Source organism: Pan paniscus, chromosome 13 (assembly GCF_029289425.2).
Source record: "Pan paniscus chromosome 13, NHGRI_mPanPan1-v2.0_pri, whole genome shotgun sequence".
NCBI classification, from domain to species: Eukaryota; Metazoa; Chordata; class Mammalia; order Primates; family Hominidae; genus Pan; species Pan paniscus.
In genome coordinates, this window is record NC_073262.2 from 135028163 (window position 1) to 135052744 (window position 24582).

Below are 24582 nucleotides of genomic sequence, written 5' to 3' on the forward strand. Positions count from 1 at the left end.
CGTCATCTTTCTGTACATGGAGCTGACATCTCGCTGGAAGTCATCATACTCTGACACAGTGATCTGGGTGGGGGTAGCAATCAGGGCTGAGCCAGCCTTGCCCCATGGTCCCCTGTCATCAGCTGCCCCCACTACAGCCACAGGGTCTCCTTAGCCTTCTGCTCCACAGCATCAGCACCCAGGAGGCTGAGCACTCGCTCCATGAACACCCTGTGTGCTGCCAGTATCTGCACCACGGGAAGGGGCTCATCCAGGGACAGGGACAGGGACAGGCCTAGCCAGGGGACACCCATCCTGGGGCCCCAGGCCTTCCCTGCTTCCCCATCCCATGTCCCAGCACCTTCTCACTCTCCTCATCCTGAGCGAGGTACAGAGTCCTCTCTAGCAGATTGAGCCCATCCTGGTCAATCTAGGGAGGGAGACAGGGGCCAGAGGTCAGAGATCCACATGCCAGACTCCCCAAACAGATGGAATTTTCACCCCAATGCCCAGAGAGCGACCAGACATCCATGGGTAGAGACCCAGAAGCACGCAGACCCCAGCCCCTCTTTCCACCCAGACGAGATGACCAAAGCCCCATCCCTGACTGTCTCAGCTTACCCCTGAAAGCCTGCACTTTCCCTACCTGTCGGGGGCACTTGCGCAGTGCCGCACTGACCCTTGGGGTTCCTGGCTTTGGCGCCAGCCCCAGTCCTCACGGAGATGTCAGCCCAGCCCGCCGGCCCCTCCCTCCCTCCCTGCCCTCACTGCCTTCCAGAGGGCTGGGAAATTGCGGCTCCCGGGGCTCGGCTGAACACTTCAGTTAACCCAGAGAAATTACTTGCGCCTTCCTCCCGCGCTCTGCCGCCAAGCGCTCCCCTCCCCTGCTTTCCCTTTCTCTCCTCTTGCGCACCCTCCTCCCACGCGCAGGGACCCCTAGTCAGGGCCACGCCCCGGGTCTGCGGCCGCTGGCTGGGCGCTCGGGGATCGCACTCAGGCGGATGACGTAGCGCGAGGAGTTCCTGTAATCTAGGCTGATCTAGAGAGAGAAGAGCGCGGCGGCACTGTACACGCCCTGCACCTTGTACAGCAGCTGGTTGAGGTCCCAGCTGGTTGAGGTCCCGCGACCCCCGGACGCTCCGCCGCGCCGCCCAGGTCCCAGCCCCCGCAGTCCTCCATGACCTCTAGCATGGGCCGAGGACTCAGTAGCTCTATCTCGCGCATGTCGAGGCACGAACGGGAAAAGGCGCTCACCTTGCACTGGGCCGCGCCGCCGGGCCCATCCCTGGGCCGTGCCAGCAGGCGCCTCAGGCGCTCCTCTTTCTGCTCGCCGATGGCCGCGATGGTGCCATAGGTGAGCTTTTCGTTGGGGGTGGCGTGGCGCCTCAGTCAGCAGCCGCAGGCGAAAAAGTAGAAGTCCTGGCACGAGTCCATGCTGGCGTCCAGGTTGGCTGCCAGGAAGCCGGCGGCGCGCGCTAAGGCCTTGCCCTCGGGGCAGCTCTCGGGACAGGCGCCGCCGCGCGCCGCGACCCAGCCGCCAGGATGGCGCAGAGATCAGCGGCGAACACCAGCCCCGACCGCAGGCTCACCTCACGCAGGGTTCCAGCGCGGCAGTCCAGGTCCTGGTGGCGCTGCTCCTTGAGAGAAGCCTGGGCGGCAGAAAGGCCCTTGCACGATCCCCGCGCCGCAGCAGCTTAGGTACTTGACCTCCTGGAACGCGTCGTAGTGCGCCGTCAGCGAATACCGGGCTCCATGGCACCGAGGCCGCCACGATGCAGCCCTGGGCCACCTGGGCTATGGGATGCGCGCGGTCGCTGGCCTCCTAGTGGGCCTCTGCATGGCCCCGGGGGCCAAAGCTGCGGGAAGAGCAGAGTCAGGCTCAGGAGGCGCAGCAGCCCGACGGGGCTCCCAGGCACCGCGAGGAGAGACGCAGGCCTGGGTGCAGAGGCCCCAGCTGCCGGCCTCATTCACTGCGGAAACCAGGGACGAGGAGAGTCTGGCGGGGCCACCATACCCGCGTGCACAGTGGAGTCTTCTCCCCTGTCCTCCTCCCTGCACACACGTGTCGGATGCTGGATTGGGAGGCCTCTTATGGGAAGGGGGAGGCGCCGGGCACGGGGCCTGGCACGTAGGGGGCCTTCATTGCATCTCTCTTGCCTTCGCCTTTCTTGTCCACGACCTGTCCTAGCCAAGGCCAAGTGGGGTGGGGGAAGGAGCAGAGGCTGGAGTGAGGAGGTGCGGTCAGGGGCGCGTCTATGCGGCACTTTCAGCTCTCCGAGCTGGACACAGACAGACGCTTCGCAAAACGGCCAAAGAACCAAACTTTGTCCTCGTGGAAGTCTGCGGGATCGACCACTTCAAACCCGCTCGCTGGCTCCTTCTGCTCGGTGGCCCGACGGCCCACCCGCCCCTTCCCAAGGGGAACGCGCTATTGCTCCAGGGTCGCGGATACACAACCCACCCCCTGCACGGCAGTGATGGGGAACCCGAGACCTGTCCGTCTCTATCCCCTTTCCGCTCCACTCCTGGCTTCAACAGGTTCTCCCTAGAACCCACACTTGGGCGAAGTTTCACCCACGTTGGGGCGCGAGCTGGCCGGGCGAGCCCAGAGCCATGCAGGCGCGGCGCGCAGTCCATGGAGCCTCAGAGCCGAGCCTGGGAGTCGCAGCCGGCGGATGGACGCAAACAAAGCCGGGAGGCTCCGCGCGGCGGCTACGAAGGTGAAGGAAGTGGCCGCGGCTGCAGGGACTCAGGCGCCACTTACCTGGCAGGTGCGCGCCGGAGCCTGGCAGAGGCGGAGCGGGTCGGGCCGAAGCCGCTGCCTGAGCAGGAGCGAAGCGGCGCGGGCGGCCGGTGTCTCCCCGCTCCCGCTGTCTTCTCTGCCGCCGCCCCAGCCCGCAGCCCGCCTGCCTGCCTGCCTGCCCGAGGGAGGGGACGCGCCGGTGGCTCCACCCTCCTCCGCCCGTCTCGCGCTCCCTTCCTTCCTCCTGCGACCCTCTGGCTACCTGGCAGCGCGGCGGCAGCGGGGACCTGGGTCGGGGGCCGCGGAGACAGGCTTCCGAGGGTCGTGCGCGGGCTGCGGTAGGGGACTCCGGGTCCAGTCGCATCCCGGGACTAGTGAGGGTAGCGGGTACACCCGGCAGGAGTCCCCTCCGATCCCGTGTCCCTACTCGGAACCGCCCACCAACCGGTTGGAAAGGAGCTGGAGCTACGCAGCTGGGGGCCGTCATGGTCCAGCCCACAGCCCTGGAGCACCACCCAGGGAGGACTCCTCCTAAGGATTGAGGGGGCGCTGACGGAGTGCCTGGGCTGCCCGCACAGCGCCTGCGCAGAGCGCACCTTCACCAGGGAGCTTCCTTTACCTCCTCGGAACCCCTGTCCGGGATCAGCTCTCCCCGGGGTGTCTGGGCTTCTGGTTGTCTCGCCCCCTTCCCCCAGCCTCTGATCCACGGAGAGCAACGCAGAGCCCTGCCAGAAGCAGGCCTGGGGCTGTGAGTGTGGCCCCCATGGTCCCAATGGGCGGTTGTCCCAGAGAACAGCAATCACTGCCAATAGGAGGTGACGTGGGTTTAGCCTCTGACCACACAGTCCTGGTCACCCTGCACAGACTGCCAATAAAGAAGGGTCTGAGGCCCAGCTCCTTGGCTCCTCTGCAGTTTCCCCAAAAGGGAAGCTGAGGCTGTGGGTGAGTGGGTGATGTCCGTGGTCCAGGCTCCAGTTCCCTCACTATGGGGGGCTTCCCCTACCCCTGTGATATGGTTTGGCAGCCACCCCGTCCGGGAGGGAGGTGGGGGGGGGTCAGCCCCCCGCCCGGCCAGCCGCCCCGTCCGGGAGGGAGGTGGGGGGGTCAGCCCCCCGCCCGGCCAGCCGCCCCGTCCGGGAGGGAGGTGGGGGGGTCAGCCCCCCGCCCGGCCAGCCGCCCCGTCCGGGAGGGAGGTGGGGGGGTCAGCCCCCCGCCCGGCCAGCCGCCCCGTCCGGGAGGGAGGTGGGGGGGGTCAGCCCCCCGCCCGGCCAGCCGCCCCGTCCGGGAGGTGAGGGGCTCCTCTGCCCGGCCGCCCCTACTGGGAAGTGAGGAGCCCCTCTGCCCGGCCACCACCCCGTCTGGGAGGTGTACCCAACAGCGCATTGAGAACGGGCCATGATGACAATGGCGGCTTTGTGGAATAGAAAGGCGGGAAAGGTGAGGAAAAGATTGAGAAATCGGATGGTTGCCGTGTCTGTGTAGAAAGAAGTAGACATGGGAGACTTTTCATTTTGTTCTGTACTAAGAAAAATTCTTCTGCCTTGGGATCCTGTTGATCTGTGACCTTACCCCCAACCCTGTGCTCTCTGAAACATGTGCTGTGTCCACTCAGGGTTAAATGGATTAAGGGCGGTGCAAGATGTGCTTTGTTAAACAGATGCTTGAAGGCAGCATGCTCGTTAAGAGTCATCACCACTCCCTAATCTCAAGTAACCAGGGACACAAACACTGCGGAAGGCCGCAGGGTCCTCTGCCTAGGAAAACCAGAGACCTTTGTTCACTTGTTTGTCTGCTGACCTTCCCTCCACGATTGTCCCATGACCCTGGCAAATCCCCCTCTGTGAGAAACACCCAAGAATTATCAATAAAAAAAAAATTAAAAAAAAAAAATACAAGAATTAGCCAGGCATGGTGGTGTGTGCCTGTAGTCCCAGCTTCTAGGGAGGCTGAGGCAGCAGAATCACTTTAACTTGGAAAGTGGAAGCTTCCATGGGCTGTGATTATACCACTGCACTCCAGCCCGGGTGACAGAGTGAGACCCCGTCTCAAAAAATATATATATATATATATGTATGTATGTATATATATATATATATGCACACACACCTGTGTAGATACATACATATATAAATACATGTATACATATTACATATACATACATATATAACATAGTAATGAACCCAAATACATTTTAGTTCATGCGATTTAACTACATCTTTGATAAATAAGCTGGTTTTAAATTTGTTGATAAAATAGAAATATCTTTAGCATTTTCTTTTCTTTCTTCATTCCTTCCCTCTCTTTCTCTCTCCCTCCCTCCCTTCCTTCCTTCTTTCTTTCTTTCCTTTTTTTTTTTTTTCTCTCTCAGAGCCTCTCTCTGTCACCCAGGCTGGAGTGCAGTGGTGCAATCTCGGCTCACTGCAACCTCCACCTCCCAGGTTCAAGTGGTTCTCATGCCTCAACCTCCTGAGTAGATGGTACTATAGGTGCTCATCACCACCCCTAGCTAATTTTTTTTGTATTTTTAGTAAAGAATGGGTTTTGCCATGTTGGCCAGGCTGGTCTCAAACTTCTGGCCTCAAGACAAAAAACATTAAAATTAAAATTAATTTAATCAAATGCCTGGCCTCAAGTGATCCACCCTCCTCGGCCTCCCAGAGTGCTGGGATTACAGGCGTGAGCCACCACGCACGTCTGTCTTTAGCATTTGCAGTGTACATTTTCCCCTGGGTTTGTGGGTCAGTTAGGATCATATGTGTCTCTGCTAGATGCTTCAAGGTCATAAAACTGTATTTTATTTTTTATTTTTTGTGAGACAGAGTCTCACTCTGTTGCCCAGGCTGGAGTGCAGTGGTGTGATCTCGGCTCACTGCAATCTCCACCTCCCATGTTCAAGTGATTCTCATGCCTCAGCCTCTTGAGTAGCTGGGATTACAGGCATGCGCCACCACACCCAGCTACTTTTTGTATTATTGGTAGAGACGGGGTTTCACCATGTTGGCCAGGCTGCTCTCGAACTCCTGGTCTCAAGCAGTCCTCCACCTCAGCCTCCCAAAGTGCTGGGATTACAGGCATGAGCCACTGTGCCTGGCCAGACTTTGAAATCTTAAAGTCATGTTATGCTACCTTAACTGACAGATACTCATTAAATATATCGGTCATTTCCAAGTAAGAGAAAACACAAAAACATAAATTGCTGAACACAAATATAAGTTTGTTTTTGGCTTCCTTTTTTTTTTTTTTTTTCCTGAGACCGAGTCTTGCTCTGTCGCCCAGGCTGGAGTGCACTGGCGCGATCTCGGCTCACTGCAAGCTCTGCCTCCCGGGTTCATGCCATTCTCCTGCCTCAGTCTCCGGAGTAGCTGGGACTACAGGTGCCCGCCACCACACCCGGCTAATTTTTTGTATTTTTAGTAGAAACGGGGTTTCACCATGTTAGTCAGGATGGTCTCAATCTCCTGACCTCGTGATCCACCTGCCTCGGCCTCCCAAAGTGCTGGAATTACAGGCGTGAGCCACCATTGGCTTCTTCAGTTTTATGGAACTACCAAATTTATAGGGGTTAATACACATAAAAATTATGCGATGGGGAAACATGTTTCTAAAATTATAAATGGTTCCCATCTGTAAAATACTAATATGTGACAGTCATTTAAACATTTTTTGCTTCCTAGGTTTTCACTAGAAATTAAGGTTGCTAAGAATTAAAAATTCTAATTAATTTATAAAATTCTGTAGACAAAGTGTACAGAATATGTATGTTTGATGAGAAAAACTATTTAAAATGTGTAAAAACATGTTTTTGTTTTATTTGAGTTTTTTGTATATTTAAAAATTATTTTAACTTTTTTTAAATTAAAAAAAAATAGAAATAGGATCCTGCTATGCTGCCCAGCCTGGTCTCGAATTTCTAGGCTCAAGTGGCCACCTCCCAAAGTGTTGAGATTGCAGGTGTGATCCACTCCACCTGGCCAAAATGTGTTTTCATAAATCCAAAATATGGATTTATGAAAGAAATAAAAACAGGATAGAAAGGAACCCGTAAGTAGGACAGAAATGTGAAGAAAGGTATGAAGATATATTTTTGATAAGTACAGTTAAAAGAAAAAAGAATAATTTGGAATGAGAAAGGATCTTGTAAGTTTTTGTGTCCTAAAGTAAAATGACTTGTTAGCTAAGAAAGGGGAAGTTTAGGTTAAAGCAGAGGCCTAAGCATGTCATAGAAGTGCTAAGTCATGAAAGGTGTGTGCGGTGAGCCCAGATCGCGCCACTGCACTCCAGCCTGGGCAACAGAGAGAGACTCTGTCTCAAAAAAAAAAAAAAAAAAAAAAAAGGAAATGCTTGAGGTATTTCTATTTTATCAACCAATTTAAAACCAGCTTATTTATCAGAGATGTAGTTAAATCACATGAACTAAAAGGTATTTGGTTCATTACTATGTATATATGTATGTATATGTATAAAACAGAGCTGCTTTCAATAAACCAGCAATACTCAACTAGTTTTATTTATCAAAGAACTACATGAACAAAGATTACTGTTTTTAGGTTGGGTTTATAGTTTTATGACCTTGAAACATCTAGCAGAGACACATATAATGTCTTCCCATTTTTTGGGGAAGGATGAATTTGGGAAAGGAATTTTTGTATGTGATCAAGTTGGCTAAAATTAGAAGGAAATTATTCACGAGTCTTTCTAAAGATGGAGCTTTCATATTAAAACTACACTGGTATTCTCATCTGAAGGCTCTAGGAGAAGTAAAAAACAAACAAAACAAACCTACGCTGATTTAAAAACTAAAAATTTGGTCCCCTATGTTAGTACCACAAGATTTCCTTGAAATATAGATCTGCTTTTATTTTTATTTATTTATTTTTGAGACAGAGTCTTGCTCTGTTGCCCAGGCTGGAGTGCAGTGGCGCAATCTCAGCTCACTGCAAACTCTGCCTCCCGGTTCCAGTGATTCTCCTGCCTCAGCCTCGGGTAGCTGGGATTACAGGCACGTGCCACCACACGCAGCTAATTTTTGTGTTTTTGGTGGAGATGGGGTTTCACCATGTTGGCCAGGCTGGTCTCGAACTCCTGAGCTCAGGTGATCTGCCTGCCTCAGTCTCCCACAGTGCTGGGATTACAGGTAGGAGCCACCGCGCCCAGTCTAAATCTGCTTTTAGTAAATCCACAAGAAGCATTAATTTTTACTTCTGTGTTTAACAGCCATCTAAACTGAAGCTTTCATTTTTTTTTTTTTTCCTGAGACAGGGTCTTGGTCTGTCATCCAGGCAAGAGTGGATCCCTCCAAAATTCAGACACTATTCATGAGTATTCTTATGACAATATGGTTATTTGAAGTTTAAGAATTTGCTCTCTTTTTATATAGGATACAATTGGAAACATTGGCTATATTACCAAAGCTTTGATTGCAATATATTTGTGAATATGCATAGAATGCCTGACTTCTGGGGTTCCCAGCCTTACAGTGAGCAACTAAAAATTGTCACTTCCTGGCAGGCCCAGGAAACTTCAGACTGCAGAAAAAAATCTAAAGTTTGTCTTGGTTTGGCTTCCTAGCCTCAAGAGGTTTGATAATCTGAGATTCCTGTTTTGTTTTGTTTTTTTTCAGACAAGGTCTGTAATCCCAAAGTGCTGGGATTACAGGCGTGAGCCACTTCGCCCAGCCTTCTGTGGAATTCTTAAAAATGGGACCCGCCTTTGGGAGGCCAAGGTGGGCGGATCACCGGCGGTCAGGAGATCGAGACCAGCCTGGCTAACACAGTGAAACCCCGTCTCTACTAAAAATACAAAAAATTAGCCGGGCGTGGTGGCGGGTGCTTGTAATCCCAGCTACTCGGGAGGCTGAGAAAGGAGAATTGCTTGAACCCGGGAGGCAGAGGTTGCAGTGAGCCGAGATCGCGCCACTGCCCTCCAGCCTGGGCAACAAAGAGTGAAACGTGGTCTCAAAAAAAAATAAAAGGGGACCCGCTTTGTTCCTAAAGAGAGGGAACCCCATAGGGCAGGGCTAGGAGACAGTGACATGGACAGGGACTGCAGGATCAAGGCTCATGGAGTGTTTGGGGCCACTGGGACACCTGGGAACAGGGCCCCATGGAGGCCAGTGGAATCCCAGAGCAGGGAGTGAGTCCTCTCCCCCAACACCTGCTGAGTGACCCTGCTGGAGCCCTTCTTGTCTCTGGGCCTCAGTTTTCTCATCTGTAACATGGGAATAATAACAGGACCAACCAACCTCTTAGGGCTGTTGCAGGGTTTGTATAAGGCCATGCTGTGAAAATCCCAAGTGGCAGCAAGTCTGGCACAGAGCAGGGCCTCAGCCCCCGCCCCCTGTGCATACACACAAACAGATGCATACACACATGCACGCACACATGCATACACACACGTGCATGCACACATGCACACAGATATGCACACATGCACACAGATATGCACACATGCACACAGATATCCACACACACATGCACATGTGCATGCACACATGCATACACATGTGTATACACACACGTGCACACCCAAAACACACAGGGCTCAGTCCTCAAGGGGAACCTCACTGTGCCTCAGTTTGCCCATCTGTAAAGGGGGTGATTATAGCCCCTACTGCATGACGCTGCTGTGGAGCTCCGTGAGTCAGTACCTGGAGGATGCCTAGGACTGGGCTGAACTTAGCCTGTACAGCCCCACGGGGAGCTGAGTGGAGAAGGTGGGCTTGGGTGTTGGGAGCAGAGGGGGCAGCATGGGAATCCAGGGGTTCTTAAAGGTCTAGGTGCCTGTCACCCATGAGGAGGCCCGAAGGGGTCCCTGAGGAACAGAGGCACCGATCTCCTCCTGCCCGGTAAGGGAGCAGGGCTGAGGCCAGGAACAGGCCAGTGAAAGCCTGCGCAGGCCAGGGAGCCTTCAGTGTGACAGCCAAGGACCAGCAGAGCGCCAGCCTGCTAAGGACCCCGGGCCGCACTCAGGCCTGGGCGAGGGACTGACCCGGGGACTTCTTGAGGTTTCTCCAACTGTATGGAGCTCACCAGGGAAAACATGGGGGATGCCTGGATTCATTGCCCAGCTCTGAGCTCAGCACAAAAACTCCCTCTTGGAACAGTCTAGAAAGAGGCTCACCTGAGGCCCAGCACCCAGGGGCCATGATGTCACATGGGCCAAGGCATCTGAGGGGCAGGGGCCTTCCCCATCCCACTGCTGCCATGGCCCGTGGCCCACTCTGCCCTGCCCTCCTGACCCAGGAGCCCAGTGCGTCTCTGTTGGGTGGGAGGAGCGTCAGCAAAGGAGAGGCTGCACAGGGCGCCTTCGGCAGTGACGGGAAACCAAGAGCAGGAAAAGCAACCCTGCTCAGCCCTGGGCGACTCAGACAGGAAAGGGCCTGAGCCCGAGGCAACCAGGAGGGGGCAGCCTTATCAGGGAGGCCGTGCCGCGGGCCTGAGTGCTGCTTCTGCCCTCATCCAACTGCAGCGGGACAGAGGCAGAGGCAAAGTGGGGGCCTGGAAGCAAGGCTCCTAAGGTGGCAACAGTGTCCCAGCCCAGCCAGGCGGTGGCTGCAGGGGCCCATGCGTGTGCACCTGTGCCTGTGACCAGCCTCAGGGCCTAGGGGCAGGGAGCAGACCAGGGGAAAGGCTCTGTCCCTGGGGGGTGGCCGGGCAGGTGGAGAGCCAGGTTCAGATGGGTGACCCTGGGCTCTGCAGCTGCTGTGATCCTGGCAGAGGGGAGGAGGCGCCCTCGGCAGTCAGGAGCAGGATGATGGTAGTGACAAGGCCCTGCCGTGGACTGAGCCTCCCAGCCTAGGAAACCTGGCTCTGGCCTCCCCTGCAGCATGTGATGTTTGGCTCCAGAGGCCTTCTCCTCTGGGCTTTTCCATGCCTGTGAACTGGGCCCCATTCATTTCCCTGTGGTTTCATGGAAACGTCCAATGCATTCAGGAGGTTGCAGTGTGCCCAGGAGGAGAGGGGTCAGCGAGAGGCCCGAGCTGTGACTGGTGGGCCACCCAGAGGCCACGGCACCCTCTGCTGGAGACTGGCAGCAGGTTGCATGGCCAGCTGTGGGTGGGGGTCCATCAGTCAAGCAGCTGCACTTTCTCCCTGTCCCCCTCCCCCACCCAGGCAAGGTGCTCTGCCTGCGGCTCCCTTTCTCCAGGCCTCCACTTTCCAGCTCCCAGGCCCTGAGCCCCACCCGGCCTGGCCTGGAACAGAGCTGCCACCAAGATCTCTTCCACTTTCCCTCCCCAGCAGCCTGCAATTCAGTGCTCCGTAGACCCCTGCCTCCCGGGGCCCTGCGGTTCCCACCACACTACACTCAATTTCCGGCTGCTAAGAACACAGCAGGTTCTACGTAAAGGTGGCCGTCACCTGCACCCCATGGGCTGCCCGGCCATGGAGAACGGGCCATGGTTGGGTACACAGCTTCTGAGACAGGCCCAGCAGCTGCCTTCATGGCCTCGGCAGAGCCCAGGGCTCTGGAGCTTACAGGCAGCGTGTGCCCAAGTGTGGAAAATTTGGTCTGCAGAAGAAATGAGGCTGAAATTGGCTGGGAGCAATTCTTATCAAAGCCACGTTAGCAGTTTTCAGCAAGAGCTAATTGAACAAGCTCTGTGAGTGGCCTCATTCCATTAGCAGGAGCCTCCCACAGAGTGTGACAAGGGCCCTGGTGGCTGAGGGCAGAAGAGGCTGTTTCTGTCCCACATTTGCCTTTGGCCTTTGAAAATGGACACATTTTCAGCTTTGGGCACTGGTCCTGCCCCTCTGCCCCGGCTCCCGCTCATTTCCAAGGCCACTCTCTGAGTGTCCTGTGTGGGGAAGGGGTGAGGTGAGTTTCTCAGCACTTCAGCAGGTGCGTGAATCTGAAACAGGACAGCCTTGGAGACACGGCCTCCTTGCCAGGCAGGGTTGAGAGGCCAAGTGCAGAGGAGCCGAGAGTCTGAGGGCCAGGCCCGAGCAGGCTAGGTCAGGAGATTGGGCCCTGCCTTAGCAACGTGCCTGGGCCTGAGGAGAGACCCACTGCCGGCCCAGTCTCCCTCGACTCCTCTGGAGCCATGGAGTCCTCAGGGAGGGGACAGGAGGCAGCTGGGGTGTGGCCAGGCCAGAGCTGAGCTGATGGAACCTGAACCCCACTTTGTGGGGTGGCCATGCTCTCTGCTTTCTCCTCTCTGCTGTGCCCAGTAGACTGGAAAAGATAGATCCAGGGGTGCAGTCCTCTGACCTGAGCTCCGGGGTCACCTGTCTGGCCTCCAGCCTGTTTCCTCCATGCTAGGGCTGTCAGGGCAAGTGTCTGACCTGGGCCCGCAGGGCGCTGGTCAAGGGGCCCAGGGAGGTGGGGTCCAGCCCTCTGTGCCCCTGACTGACTGTCTGATCTGGGCAAGGTCCTTCATCTCTTGGCCACTGTCACATGGCATGGGCGACACTCCTCAATGCCTCCAGGATGCTGTAAGGAAGCGGCATCTGACTGCACCCACCCTTTCTGCAGGGACCATGGTCAGGACAGAGCTGTGGACACTGAGCAGGGTCTGGCCTCAGGGCCCACCCAGACAGGCCTCCTCATCTCCCCCAACACCACAGCGGTGCTCCGTCCTGGGAGCTGGCCAGTTGCCCTCCCCAGGACAGGACCTCAGGCTTCCACCCTGAGCTCCTTCCTCCTGCCCTGGGCCCTGCGGGCTGTCCCATAAGCTGGCTGCTCTCCTGGGGTCTTTCCCTCTGTGAGCTCCTCTGCAGATACATTCCGGCCTTTGGGATGCTTCAGACAGCAAGCAGGAAGCAGACAGACACCCCGCATCTCCCCCAGGCCAACTCCGGCCCCATCAGCAGCAACCTGGTGGGGAACTGTCCACACCTGCCAGCCTCCCTCCCTCCGTCCTCTTGGGTTTCTGAACCAGCCTCTCCAGCCGCACTGCCACTGCGACTTACTCCTTCTGGCCAAATCCAAGGGCCCTGTGCAAGCCCCTGCTCTTCTTGGCAGCTCTCACACTGGGGACAACCCGCAGGCTCCTCTGAAGTCCCAGAGCTGCTTCTCAGCCACTTCCTACTGCCTCCGCCTGGGAGCTTATCAGCTCCTGCCCCGCTGTGCCCAGTTGGGAAGAGGGCGCCCTTGTGGCCCCTAGTCTCCAGCCTTGCTCTTTCTTTTCTTTTCTTTTTTGAGATGAAGTATCACTCTGCCACCCAGGCTGGACTGCAGTGGCACAATCCTGGCTCACTGCAAGCTCTGGCTTCCAGGTTCAAGTGATTCTCTTACCTCAGCCTCCCGAGTAGCTGGGATTACAGGCACCCGCCACCATGCCTAGCTAATTTTTGTATTTTTAGTAGAGATGGGGTTTCACCATGTTGGCCAGGCTGGTCTCGAACTCCTGACCTCAGGTGGTCTGCCCGCCTTGGCCTCCCAAGTGCTGGGATTACCCTGCTCTTTTTTGCTTCCTGGGGCTGCTTCTTGGGAGCCTTGGGCTGCTCAGCTTTCATTCCAGCCATGCCCTGCCTCTGGTCCAGCCTCCGTCCCTCACTGTGTCCTGCTTAAGGTCCCCGTGCAAAGTCCTTCCCTTGTTCCAACAGCCTTCCCCAGCTCCCAGAAAAGGTGCCGGTTGTAGAGTGTGACAGGCACCAGGCTGTCCCTGCGCCCCTCCTGGCGCAGCCCTTCAGTCTCCCCTTGACACAGTCTGCCCTTGACTTCTTATTTTCCAAACTAACCTGATGCTTTTCTTTATTTGTTTGTTTTTTTGAGAGGGAGTTTCGCTCTTGTTGCCCAGGCTGGAGTGTGATGGTGCAATCTCGGCTCACCGCAGCCTCCACCTCCCGGGTTCAAGCAATTCTCTCGCCTCAGCCTCCCAACTAGCTGGGATTATAGGCGCCCACCACCATGCCCAGCTAATTTTTGTATTTTTAGTAGAGACGGGAGTTTCACCATGTTGGCCAGGCTGGTCTCGATACTCCTGACCTCAGGTGACCCACCCACCTGGGCCTCCCAAAGTGCTGGGACTATAGGTGTGAGCCACTGTGCCCAGCCTGTTTTGTTTGTTTGTTTTTGTTTTGTTTTGCCTCCGTGACTTTGCTATCTCACCCCTTTCCTATAAAACAGTCCTTTCTCACCATCTCTTGGAATTAGTCTGGCACTCAGGAATGCACCTCTGCTGTTGAGGCTCCAGGAAGTTAGGGCCAAGGCCCTCTGGTGCAGCAGTGCAGACCGCGGCCTGGGGGTGGGGAGACTGTGTGTGGCCAGTCTTTTATTTATTTATTTATTTATTTATTTTTTACACCTTAGGCTTTGACCCACACAGAAAGAGATGGAACAGCCTGGGCTGCAGGGGCCTAGAAAGGGACGAGCATGTGGGTGGCACCACGTGGGGCAGCTGCAGGGGCAGGGGCTTCCTGTTCTCCTTCTCCCGGTGCTGCTCCAAGGGCACAGTTTGGTGACTGCAGCAACTTAGGGGAGCCTTGAGGATGCAAAAGAGAGTGAGGACACAAGGACACTAGCAAAGCCTAGCTCTGCAGGAGGAGGGATGCCATGCTGGGATGTCGCCACCGTCTTGTCTGAGCCCAAGGGTGGTGCTCGGTCCGCCCGTGGGGAGCAGGGAGGAGAGAGGACAGGGCCCTGGCTGCCTCTGGCCTGCTTGGGAATGAGCTCCCTCAGGCGGAGCTTGACGGTATCCACACGCCCAGCAGCAAGCATCGTCATCAGAAACACGCAGCCCAGAGCTGTGTGCCCAGCAGAATAGGGCACTGGGGCAGGGACCCAGCCTTCTCAGCTCCTGAATTGGAGCCTGGCATGCCCCATCTTAGAGTCCTTCATTCTGTGCAAATGCACTTGGCATCTAGAGTGGGACCGGAGTCCACGACACGGCATGGAAGGAAATGGCCCCTGTGATCAAAGAGGCTGTCACAGACATGGCGGCTGAGTGCTGGGATGGGCTCTGAATGGGATGTCAAGAAGCAGGTGGCAGGAGATGGGTGGAGGGAGGGCGAAGGATGATGATGCTTGCTGCTGGGCGTGTGGAAGGGGAGGGGAGCTGGACGCAGAACCTCATTCCCTGGAGGTAGGACTGAGCCCATGACGGGGGAGCCGCAGAGGGCCTTTCCAGGAGAGGGATGGGACCAGCTTTGGCGTGAAGGCCGCAGAGCAGAGCATGACTAGGGAGGCCACCTGGTAAAAGAGACGGAGGCTGGGACAAGAATGGTGCCCTTGTCAGAGGGAGGCCAGGAGAAGCTTCTAGAAATGTAGCTGCGTGTTTAGCCCAATTCCTAGAGTTGGGGCAACCATGCCAGTCACAACATAGGACGTGTTACAATGATGTCTTATTTTTTTTTCAAGGCCAGGCACTGGCACATTGCTTCCCTATTTTACAGGCTTTGAAAGAAATGGAGATTCTGAAAGCTTAACTAATTTATCTGGCAAGGCATGGTCTCTCATGCCTGTAATCCCAGCACTTTGGGAGGCAGAGGCAGGAGGATCGCTTCAGCCCAAGAGTTGGAGACCAGCCTGGGCAACATAGTGAGACCTCCTCTCTATAGACAAAATTAGCCGGGCAAGGTGGTGCACGCCTGTGGTCCCAGCTACTTGGATGCTGAGATGGGAAGATCAGGATCACTTGGGCCACCAGGGAGGTGGAGGCTACAGCGACCCGAGGTCATGCCACTGCACTCCAACCTGGGCAACAGAGCAAGACCTTGTCTCAAAATTAAAAAAAAAAAAGTTTGAAATCACGCAGCGAGAGTGGCAGGGCTGGCGTTCCAGCATCGTCCTTTAAGATGTGACAGCAACAGGTCCCACTTGAGACAGCAGGAACGCGGCACCCAGTGCTGCCTCTGCACAGGCCCGATGCTTGCTGGAACCTTAAAGGCAAAGGAGACCCGATCATAAACGCATGAAGAGCGCATGTTTCATGGGATTGATGTTGATGCTGGTGTTCCATGCGAGCCACTGAGGAGAAGCCCCTCTCTCAATGGCAGGGCCATGAGAGGTGAAGGACACCCCTCCACCCCTCCCCCAGACAGGTCTTTCCTGGCCACAGATGCCCCAGATCCCTGAATGTCAAAACCGAGTCCCAATCTCCCAGTTGAGCAGAGAAACATTCAGATGTGGTTCCTCCGTGATCAGGGAAGGCAGGCTTCTTCTGAAGCGCAGATGGCTTCACCCCTTTCTCATCTCATCACCTCTAAGCCCTGCCAGGGCGAGAGCAGCCTTTCCCAGCATCGTCCTTTAAGATGCGACAGAAACAGGTCCCACCTGAGACAGCAGGAATGCGGCACCCAGTGGCTGGCTCTGCAGTCTTGATGCTCGCCGGCACCTTCAGGGTGAAGGACGCCCTGTCGTAAACGCATGAAGAGCCCTGCGTTTCATATATTGATGTTGTTGCTTTTTCTTTAGAGGAACGTTTGTGCACTGTGGGAACCTCTGTCTCTACCAGTGTCACCCTTGCTGTGGGGAGTGTGTACCGTGTGCGGGGGGCTGGTGGCCTTTCTCTGCTGTCTGCCACAGCGTGTGAGGGGCTCCCTGAGCCTCACACCTGCCCTATCCTTCCCCATCCCCTCCTGCCCCGGGGAAGCCCAGACCCAGGGAGGAGGGGTGCTGGGAGTGAGTGCCGAGGAGCTGGGGTCCTGGCCCTGCAGCCGCTGTCACAGCACAGCCCCTCCCCAGACCTCCAGAGTCGTGGGGCCCTGGTGGCACAAGCTCCAGAAGCTTGGTCGATGCCAGGTCTGGGACCGAGGCCCCCGTCTCCGACGCCTTGGCTTGCTGTTCTGGAAGGTGATGCTGGCTGGCAGCCATTCCCAGCCCCTCGGAGAGCAGTTGTCAGGCAGTCCCTGAGCTCCAGCGCCCCATTCCCAGCAGGGCCCAGTGATCTCATGCCTGTACCCCTGGCTCTGGGAGGAGCGGGTTGGCACTAGGGCTGGTGCCCACATCAGAGGAGGAAGGTCTGAAGCCAGGGCAGGGGGCAGGGCACCCTCCCGTCCAGCAGCCCCAGTGCCCACTCCATTCCTTCGGGGCTCCCGTGGCCCAGAGTGTGGAGCGGCGCGGCCTGACCAACCAGGATAGCTTGGGGCGTTTCGGAGGTTTGGCTGCCTAGGCTGTGCACCTAGCACTGCTCCCCAGGAGAGGGAGGGAGGAGGTCAGAGTAGAGGGCCCTGCTGACCAGGTCGCTGTCACAGCCTCCATCTCTGGCCCTGGGTTCCCATAGGAGCGCCTAGGCTCTAAGCTGGAGCTGCCCCATCCCAGGACCTTGGGGAGGAAGAGGCTGGGCGCCACCTGCCGGCCCACCAGGGAATTGACAGGGTGGGGGACTGTGGAGCCTGTGCTGGCCGCAGATGAGAGCCCTGACTCCCACCTTCCCTACCCCACCCACCCTGCACCATCCAGCTCAGTTCTCCCACCCGTGGTGCGGGGTCCCATTTGCAATGGTGAATCCTGAACTCGGTGCAACTCTGGCTGCTGGCAGCTGGGCTTGGCCTGCACCTTCCTGTCCCCAGACTCCACTGGGGACCTCCCTTCCAGCCATCCCAGGGCGTCACCACCACAGCCAGGGGCCAGCCCCACCTTCATTCACTCTTGCTCATAGCTCACCTCTTCTCTCCATCCCCATCTGCTACCTGCAGCATCAGAAGGACATGAGGGCACCAGACAGCCCCTGCAGCTGTCCTCAAACATCATGGCCAAGGCTGCGCCTGGGAAGCGGACTCTCTGCAGTGCCAGCTCCCTCCTGAGTGCCCTTGACCTTTATCTGGGTCCCTGCTTGATGTGGCCCAACTGGCTGGGCCAGAGCCCCACAGGCGCTGTCCCGACCCCCAGCCCCCTAGAGGGAGGGAGAGGCTGAGATCGCAAGGGAAGCAGAGACTCAGCCACACCAAGGGCCCTGGCAAGGTGGGCCTCTCCTCCGAAGCCTCACCAGGCTTCACGTTCAAGGTCACCAAGAGTGCACTTGTTCACTGTTGAGGGCAGGGGTGACTCCTGGGACTGTGCTGGGGTCCAGGGAGGGCAGGTAGCGGAGTTGCCAGGGAATGCAGCTCACCTGAGGTCTGTGATCTTGGCAGGGGCTTCCGCAGCGGCCCCACCCTCTCCCTGTCCCCTCCCTCCTGTCCTTGTCCTCGTGTTTACTGAAGACCATGAGAAGGGATATGGAGAGCCCCTGCAGGAACTGAGAGCAGGAGCCTGGCTCACCCCCAAAGGCCCCCAGACATTCAGTTCCTAAACCCATAGGGTGGGGCATGGGCATAGAGGAGAAACCGGGGCCGCCCGGCACAGCCCTGCTACTTCACCCTGCCCGCCTGGTGGCCTCCTTAAGCCTGCAGCCTCGGAGCGACCCAGTATGGGGGCATGGTGCCACCTGCTGGCCACACTTCAAAATGCAACCCAGGGTCGGCCTGGAGGCTACAGGTGTCCCTCTTCCCCCAGGCCTGCAACTGGGCTGGGGAAGGGGCACCAGGGAACAGCCCAGGTGCTCCTGCCCAGGAGGATTGTCCGAATGCGTGGGGAGAAAGTCCAGAACCGTGCTTGGCACATGGTAATCTTTGTGAAATGAGTGAACAAATGAATGAATGAACTATGCATTTGATGCTTTTCGGTGATGATGACCCAACCAAGATAGATTACATGAGCCATTTTCCAGCAGGAACTGGGACTCCTCTTGGGCTGACAAGATGTAAGTATGAAATCTAAATAAGATTCCAATGGCACTAGACAGTGACACACGTGACCCTAGCTATAAATGCCCATGGAAGAGAATTCTGTCTGACATTCAGGGAAGACTTGGAGCGGGGCAAGGGGATGGGATTGATGGCAGAAGTGAGACTCACAGGACATGTGTGGGAGACCCCTGGCTGGCCATGTTGGGGGAGGAGGGGCAACAGGAAAGCAGCGCCTGGATCTCGAGGGACTTGGCCGGCTCAGTCCTTCCATCGGGAGCCACATTCATTCACAGCGACTGTTGAGTCTAACAACGCTCAAGTACAGCAAAGCTGGAGCAGCAGGCCCTGAAAGGGTGACTCCAGGGTCTCACCCCACCCTGACTCCTTCCCTCCTGCTGCCTCAGACTCTCCTGTCTACCCTCAGAGACCCTGTCGGGAGGCTTCCCTCCAACAAGGCACCATCCCCAGGGAGAAGGGAGCCCAGCACTCCTGGCCCTGTGGGGTCCTCAGTCCACTCACCACTGCCACATGCCCCAGGGAGTCCTCGGACTAGGGCCTGGGCCGGGCCCCCCTGGGTTCCTATGGCCTGGGCGAGCATGGTGCCCTCTTACAGCCTGGGCTGCCTGAGCATTCCAGGCATCCTGTCATTCAGCAGAGATCTTTCCTCGGTGCCTTCTCTGGATTGGGTGGGCTGCTGAGCTCTGGGGCTGCTGCAGTGTATTATTTAATAGATGGGTGCTTCCCTGCTCTCCAGGGTCCCCCTCTGGGAGAGCCAGCACAGGAGCTAACCAGTCAGAGGAGAAGGCGGTGTAGACCAACTGGTGCAGGGGAGACCATGGGGGTGCTGGGCAAGACAGGGACTTGGCGGAACGCATGAGATGAGGCAGGGCTGAGCCCCACAGGCAACTCCTCCCCCAAGAGCCGGGCATGAGGTGCTCAGCGGATGACCACCAGCTCCCCGAGCTGGACCACATATCACACAGGTTTCTGGGATTTGCTTCTAGAAAAGCCTGACCCAAACATTTGGAGATGACAAGTACTCACTGGCCTGGAAGGAGGTGCTCACCAACATGTGCTCCCGGCCCATGCAGGTAAGGAGGGCCCAGCCCAGTCCCCATGCAGGTAAGGAGGGCCCAGCCCCAGTCTCCCCCGCTCCCGGGAGCACACTGGCCCCAGACCTGTGACCTCTACGTGCAAGCACAGGCCCCCACCGTTCCTGCCTGCTCTGGACATGGCTGGGTGGACGGGGGCTGCTCCTCCTCTGCCAGAGGGTGGGAGAGGAGGCCGACCCCAGGCAGCACCTAGGAGGGGGCACCCTGAGCCTCTTGAGTTTGAGCCTCTGTCTCCTGCTCACACTTACTTAAGGACAGAGTGCCCTGGAGCTGAGGGGCTATTGAGACCTCCGTCAGGCTGGGGTCCTAGAGGAGAGACAGGGTCCCATGTGGCTTCCTGTCCCAGGGAACACTCCGCAGCCTCCATCCCCACATGTGGAGTCCAGAACCAGCTGTCAGCCTCTGGCCAGTGTGGGAAAGAAGTGGACTTGGCTGGGGGCCTAGGCCTGGGCCTGTAGGGAGATGGCAGCCTGTGGGGTGGACAGCTGGGCTTGCTCTGGGATGCCTGTCACAGCCCCCCAGGCTGAGCTTCCCCCGTGCAGGGCCCGAGCATCCTGGGACCAGGACCCCAGAGGACCCTCGGGTCAGCGGGAGTAGTGGATGCTGATGGGTCGGCTCTGGGTCCCACCCCGGCCCAGGGGCAGGGACAGGCTGTATTTTAGGGGCTCGGTCACTCGGCAGATTCAATCTGTTCACAAGAACTGAATGGCTTCAGCTGACCTCAGTGGATTTATTTTCTGACACTTCAAGCTCTGCTGGGTTTGAAGCCATCAGGGCCTGCTTGGGCCTGGTCACCGTGACCTGCCCCCAGTCACAAGTGTCTGCCCAGCCAAGCACCTGTGGCACCTACAGTGGAGAGGGGCTGGGCCGTGCCCACTGGGCTCTCTCTGTTCTACACCGCAGTGGCTCTAGGTCTGGCAGAGAAGGCGCAGCAGCCCCTGAGTCCCAGAACTGCCTCTGGCTCTGCCCTGCTGGGGCCCCTCCCATGTCCCTGCCTCTGACGCCATCACCTCCAAGGAGGTACAAGCCAAGCTAGTGCTCCAGAGATCGGAGCCGCTCCGGAGTTAGCCAGAGCCCGAAAAGGCTGCATTCTCCTGGCTCGCCTCCCAGGGAGCTCAGAGGTGCCCTTGCCCGGGAATCCGATGGCAGAGAGTTACCAGGTCTGTGGTGCTCCTCTTCCTCAGCCCCGGGAACTGGGGTGGGGACAGGGCAGGGCAGCAGCAGAGAGCACAGAAAGGTGTGAGGGGGCATGCAGTCCCCAGTGAGCATCTGCATCAGGACACCAGGGCTGTCCCAGGGCTGTCCCAGGGATGGCTGGGCCTGTGGGAAAGCCATGGTCCCCACCCATCCCACCCTTCATCAACCTCACCCAGGTCATCTGGGGAACTGGGCCACCACTGAGAACAAAGTCCAGACATGTCTGGGAGTGGAGGCTGTGCCCACCTCCCCCAGAGACTTGCCCCCGACTTAACCCAGGGCCCAGCAGGGGCTGGAAGGGAAGTGGAGTTAGGGAGCGGAGCAGGTCACCATCAGCTGCGCCCTGGATTCCAGGGCCCGTGTGCACAGAGTAACGGGAGCTGGTTGTCTGTCTGGCCAAGGGCACAGGAGGGTGAGTGTGTACAGCAGCCAGGGAGCAAGGGAGCCAGAGAGACACACAGGAGTGACCTTGGACCTCTGCGAGGAACCCGTTCACTCACTCCCAGGCAGTAGCACTGGCCTTGACACCCAGCCCTGAAAGCTCGGGGACTGCAGGACAAACAGCTTCAGGGGCTGTGGCCCCAGCTGGGACGAGCTATGCGCTGGTCCCTAGAGACTCTTGGTATCTCCCCCTGCCCCAGTCCTGCCTCCTGCCCAGCACAAGGGCCTTTGGAACTCAGCCCTCTGTGTCTCAGCCCCCGGGAGGGTCAGGTGGTCAGAGACGAGAAGGGCCGAGGCTGGCAGGCTGGAAACTGCCTCCCTTGGCTGCTGTGGGGTGGAGTACCAGGGGACACAGAGGTGCTGGGGTGAAGCATGGCTTCAGCTGCGTGGGATCAATGCCAGAGGGGATGAGGTCAGCTCCGACCAAAGGTGTGCCTAGGTCCGAGAGGAAGCGCCAGGAGCCTGAGGCCTGTGTTGCACGGGGCAGGGAATGGCATCCTGGGTTTTCTTGCCTGCCTCCCACTCTAGCCAGATGGAGCAATGGACTTGGCCTCCTTGAACAAAGACCACAGCCTCCTCAGCTTCTGCTTGTGTCTCCAGCAGACAGCGCCTGCAGCCCCCGGTCATACATGGCCACAGGCTTCCCCCTCCTCCTTCCTGGGCCAGAGTAGCAGCCTCAGCCCCATGCTGGGGAGGGGTAGACCAGAGACGGTTCCCTCCTGGTGGTGCCCAGCAGTGCCACCCTGAGGGCATTTGGGAGGCCCAGGCAGGCCAGATTTGTCTCCTGGAGAGAAGTATGGGCACCCCTGGGCTCTGCCTGCCTCCTGGCCTCCCCTTGGGTTCCCTTGTACAGAAAGGGGCACTGGTCCTGGCCCTGGTCCTCCCTGGCTTTGCTCAGCAGCCAGCAGCCCGCCAGGTCTGTGTACACCAAGGCTGCCGATGGCAAGGCTGTGGGTGGCATAGGACCTCTGGGACTAGTCGGAAAGCTCTGGGCTGGCCAGGCTCTGACCCGCCCCACAGATGGCACTTTACTTCTGCTCGGGGCTGCTGCAGGACCTGGCACAGTTCGGGCACTATGCGCTCATCATGCCCCTGTACACACACTTCACCCACAGTGGGTGCTCGGTGGCCCAAGACCATTCAGCGGTGATGGTGGAGGTCCAAAGGTCGGGCGACCCAAGCGTAGGGGAACCTGACCTGAGAACTCTATGGGCCGGTGCTGCGGAAGCTGCAGGGGGTCTACAGCCAGCCCTGGACACAGCCGAGAGGAGGGCGCTGACCTCGGAGGGCTGCTTTCTGCTGCCCTGGGAGCTGGGTGCTGGGGTCCTAATCTGTCGTCTGGGGTGGAGGACCATGCAGCTCATCCCCCAGCCATCACCATTCCCCCCTGCCCGCCCCCCACCCTCATGCCCCATACAACACCGCCCACGACCCCGCCCCCTCTTCCCAGGCTATAGGGAGCGACTAGACATGGCGCCCGATACCCTGCAGAAGCAGGCAGACCACTGCAATGACGGCCGCATGGCGTCCAAGCACATGAAGGAACTCAGCACTGGTCTCTTCTTTGCCATTCTGGTCAAGGTGAGCCCTCCAGCCTGGTGCCCCTTACCTCCCTCTGGCTCCCGACCCTCCTGGGCACCTGCTCACCAGGAGGCCTCGAGGAGCCCAGGGCAGTGCCAGGAGGTGCCATGGCTGCAGCACTGTCCCTGCAGGAGAGTGGCCCCCTGGAGTCAGAAGCCATGGTGATGGGCGTCCTGAAGCAAGCCTTCGACGTGCTGGTGCTGCGCTACAGCGTGCAGAAGCGCATCTAGTGCAACGTGAGTGCCCTGGGAGAGCCCAGGGTGGGGAGGGGGGCAGCCCAAGCCATCCCGCACTGGAGGGGCACAGGCTGTGATGGGTCACACTCCACCCCTCGCTCCCCCAGCCCTAGCACAAAGCCCACCTGATGGGCCTTGCTGAGACGCCCAGCTCTCCCACCTGGGATGGTGGCTCCAGGCCCAGGGTCAGGCCTGGCCCCCTTCCCCAAGGACCCAGGAACCAGAGAGCAGGCCCCTCCATGGCCAGTACAGCTCGGCAAGGTGTGCAGGCTTTGGGGACTGTGTTTATAGGAACGTGAAGGAATGAAAGGCCAGCGAATGGTCCATGGCCGCTCTGGAAACTGTGTCCCCTGAAGACAAGGAAGAGAGCTGTCCCTGGCTCGGCTCCTGCCCTGAGTGACTGTTGACTCACAGTTCTCTCTCCAAGGGGACATGGGCCTGTCCTAATGCTGCCTTAGGGGCTTGGCTCCAGCTGGCCCTGGGGTCTGCAGGTCACCACCTGCCCCTGTGCGTCGCTTTGAATTTCCTAACATCCAGAGTGCCCTGGGAGTGCAGTGTCCAGCCTGTTGTGTGCAGTAAACGTGGTGTTCATAACCTGGAGCTGGGCAGAAGAGGAACGACAGAGTCCCCCTGCAGACCCTGGGGGCTCTGTATCCTGAAGTGCAAGCCTAGCTCACCCTGCCGTGGGCCCAGCCCTGCCTGCACTGACAGATGGCACCAGCAGGGGGCGCAGCGCTCCGCCGCCACAGTTCTCTGTCCCCACCTCAGTGCAGTCAGCCCTGGACGCCTCCACCACTTGCCCCCAATAGCACACAGAGCCATGGGCCTTCCCAGCCCCCACCCCTGGCCCTTGGTCACTCTCACCTGCTGCCTCAGCCGAAGGTGGCCTGGCAGGGCCTCCCTGAATCTCCCTCCAGCCAGGCAGGGGTGGGCCAGGGCCAAGGGCCACCTCCAAGCAGTAAAGCCCTCCAGGGTGGAAGGGCAGGTGGCCCCCTCTGTGTCCCATCCCCCTTAGTCCTGGCAAACCCTCACCTGCTTCCTGCGGTGCCCCCTGCCCTCTTCTGTGTCCCCTGGGCTCCCCCAGCACTGCATCCTCCCGGGTAGGGTTTCAGGACCCCCAAGCCCTCCCAGCTCACCCAGACCCTTCCTGAGGGTCCTGCTTCCTGGCACCACCTTCTCTTCCTTGGGGACAACCACAGTGGAGAGAGGCGGGGCTCTGCCTGTCCTGCTAATGCAGGGGTGCTGGCCTTCTGGGGTCCTTTAGAGAACCTGATGAAAACTATGAGTTTACAAGCAAGAAATTGTCTGGCACCGTTTTCACTAACAACATGCCCTGAAGGTGGACCCGGGCCCTCAGGTTGTATTTTATAAGCCTTGGGAGCGCTCAGGATGCATTTGACTCCCCAGCTCTGCCCTGATCCAGGGCATTCATCCTGGAGCAGGCCCCCATTACAGACAGGCGAGCAGAGGCTTCCAGAGGCCAAGGGAGGGTCCTGGGGGTCCTTCTGCAGGGCCGGAGGCAGAGTTGCACCTCGTCATCAAGCCCTGCCATCTTTGTCCCCTCACTGCCGGGCTCTGCACAGGTCATCACCATCTTCAGCCTGGTGGAGGTGGTCCTGTGGGCAGCCATGGCCCTCTAGTATAGTGCTGTCCTGAGGCAGCCGAGCAACCAGGGCCACCTGGGCCCC

General features: G+C 58.0%; 1 protein-coding gene across 1 annotated transcript; it reads left to right on the plus strand.

Moving 5' to 3' along the window:
• Nucleotides 1–18923: 18923 nt before the first annotated feature.
• On the plus strand, nucleotides 18924–22886 carry LOC117979322 (DIS3-like exonuclease 2). The gene is made up of 5 exons (XM_034953888.3): nucleotides 18924–19013; nucleotides 19332–19418; nucleotides 22098–22191; nucleotides 22365–22400; nucleotides 22528–22886. Exons 1-5 carry the CDS (start codon nucleotides 18924–18926, stop codon nucleotides 22821–22823), a joined length of 603 nt encoding a protein of 200 aa, XP_034809779.1. The 3' UTR covers nucleotides 22824–22886.
• Nucleotides 22887–24582: the final 1696 nt, after the last annotated feature.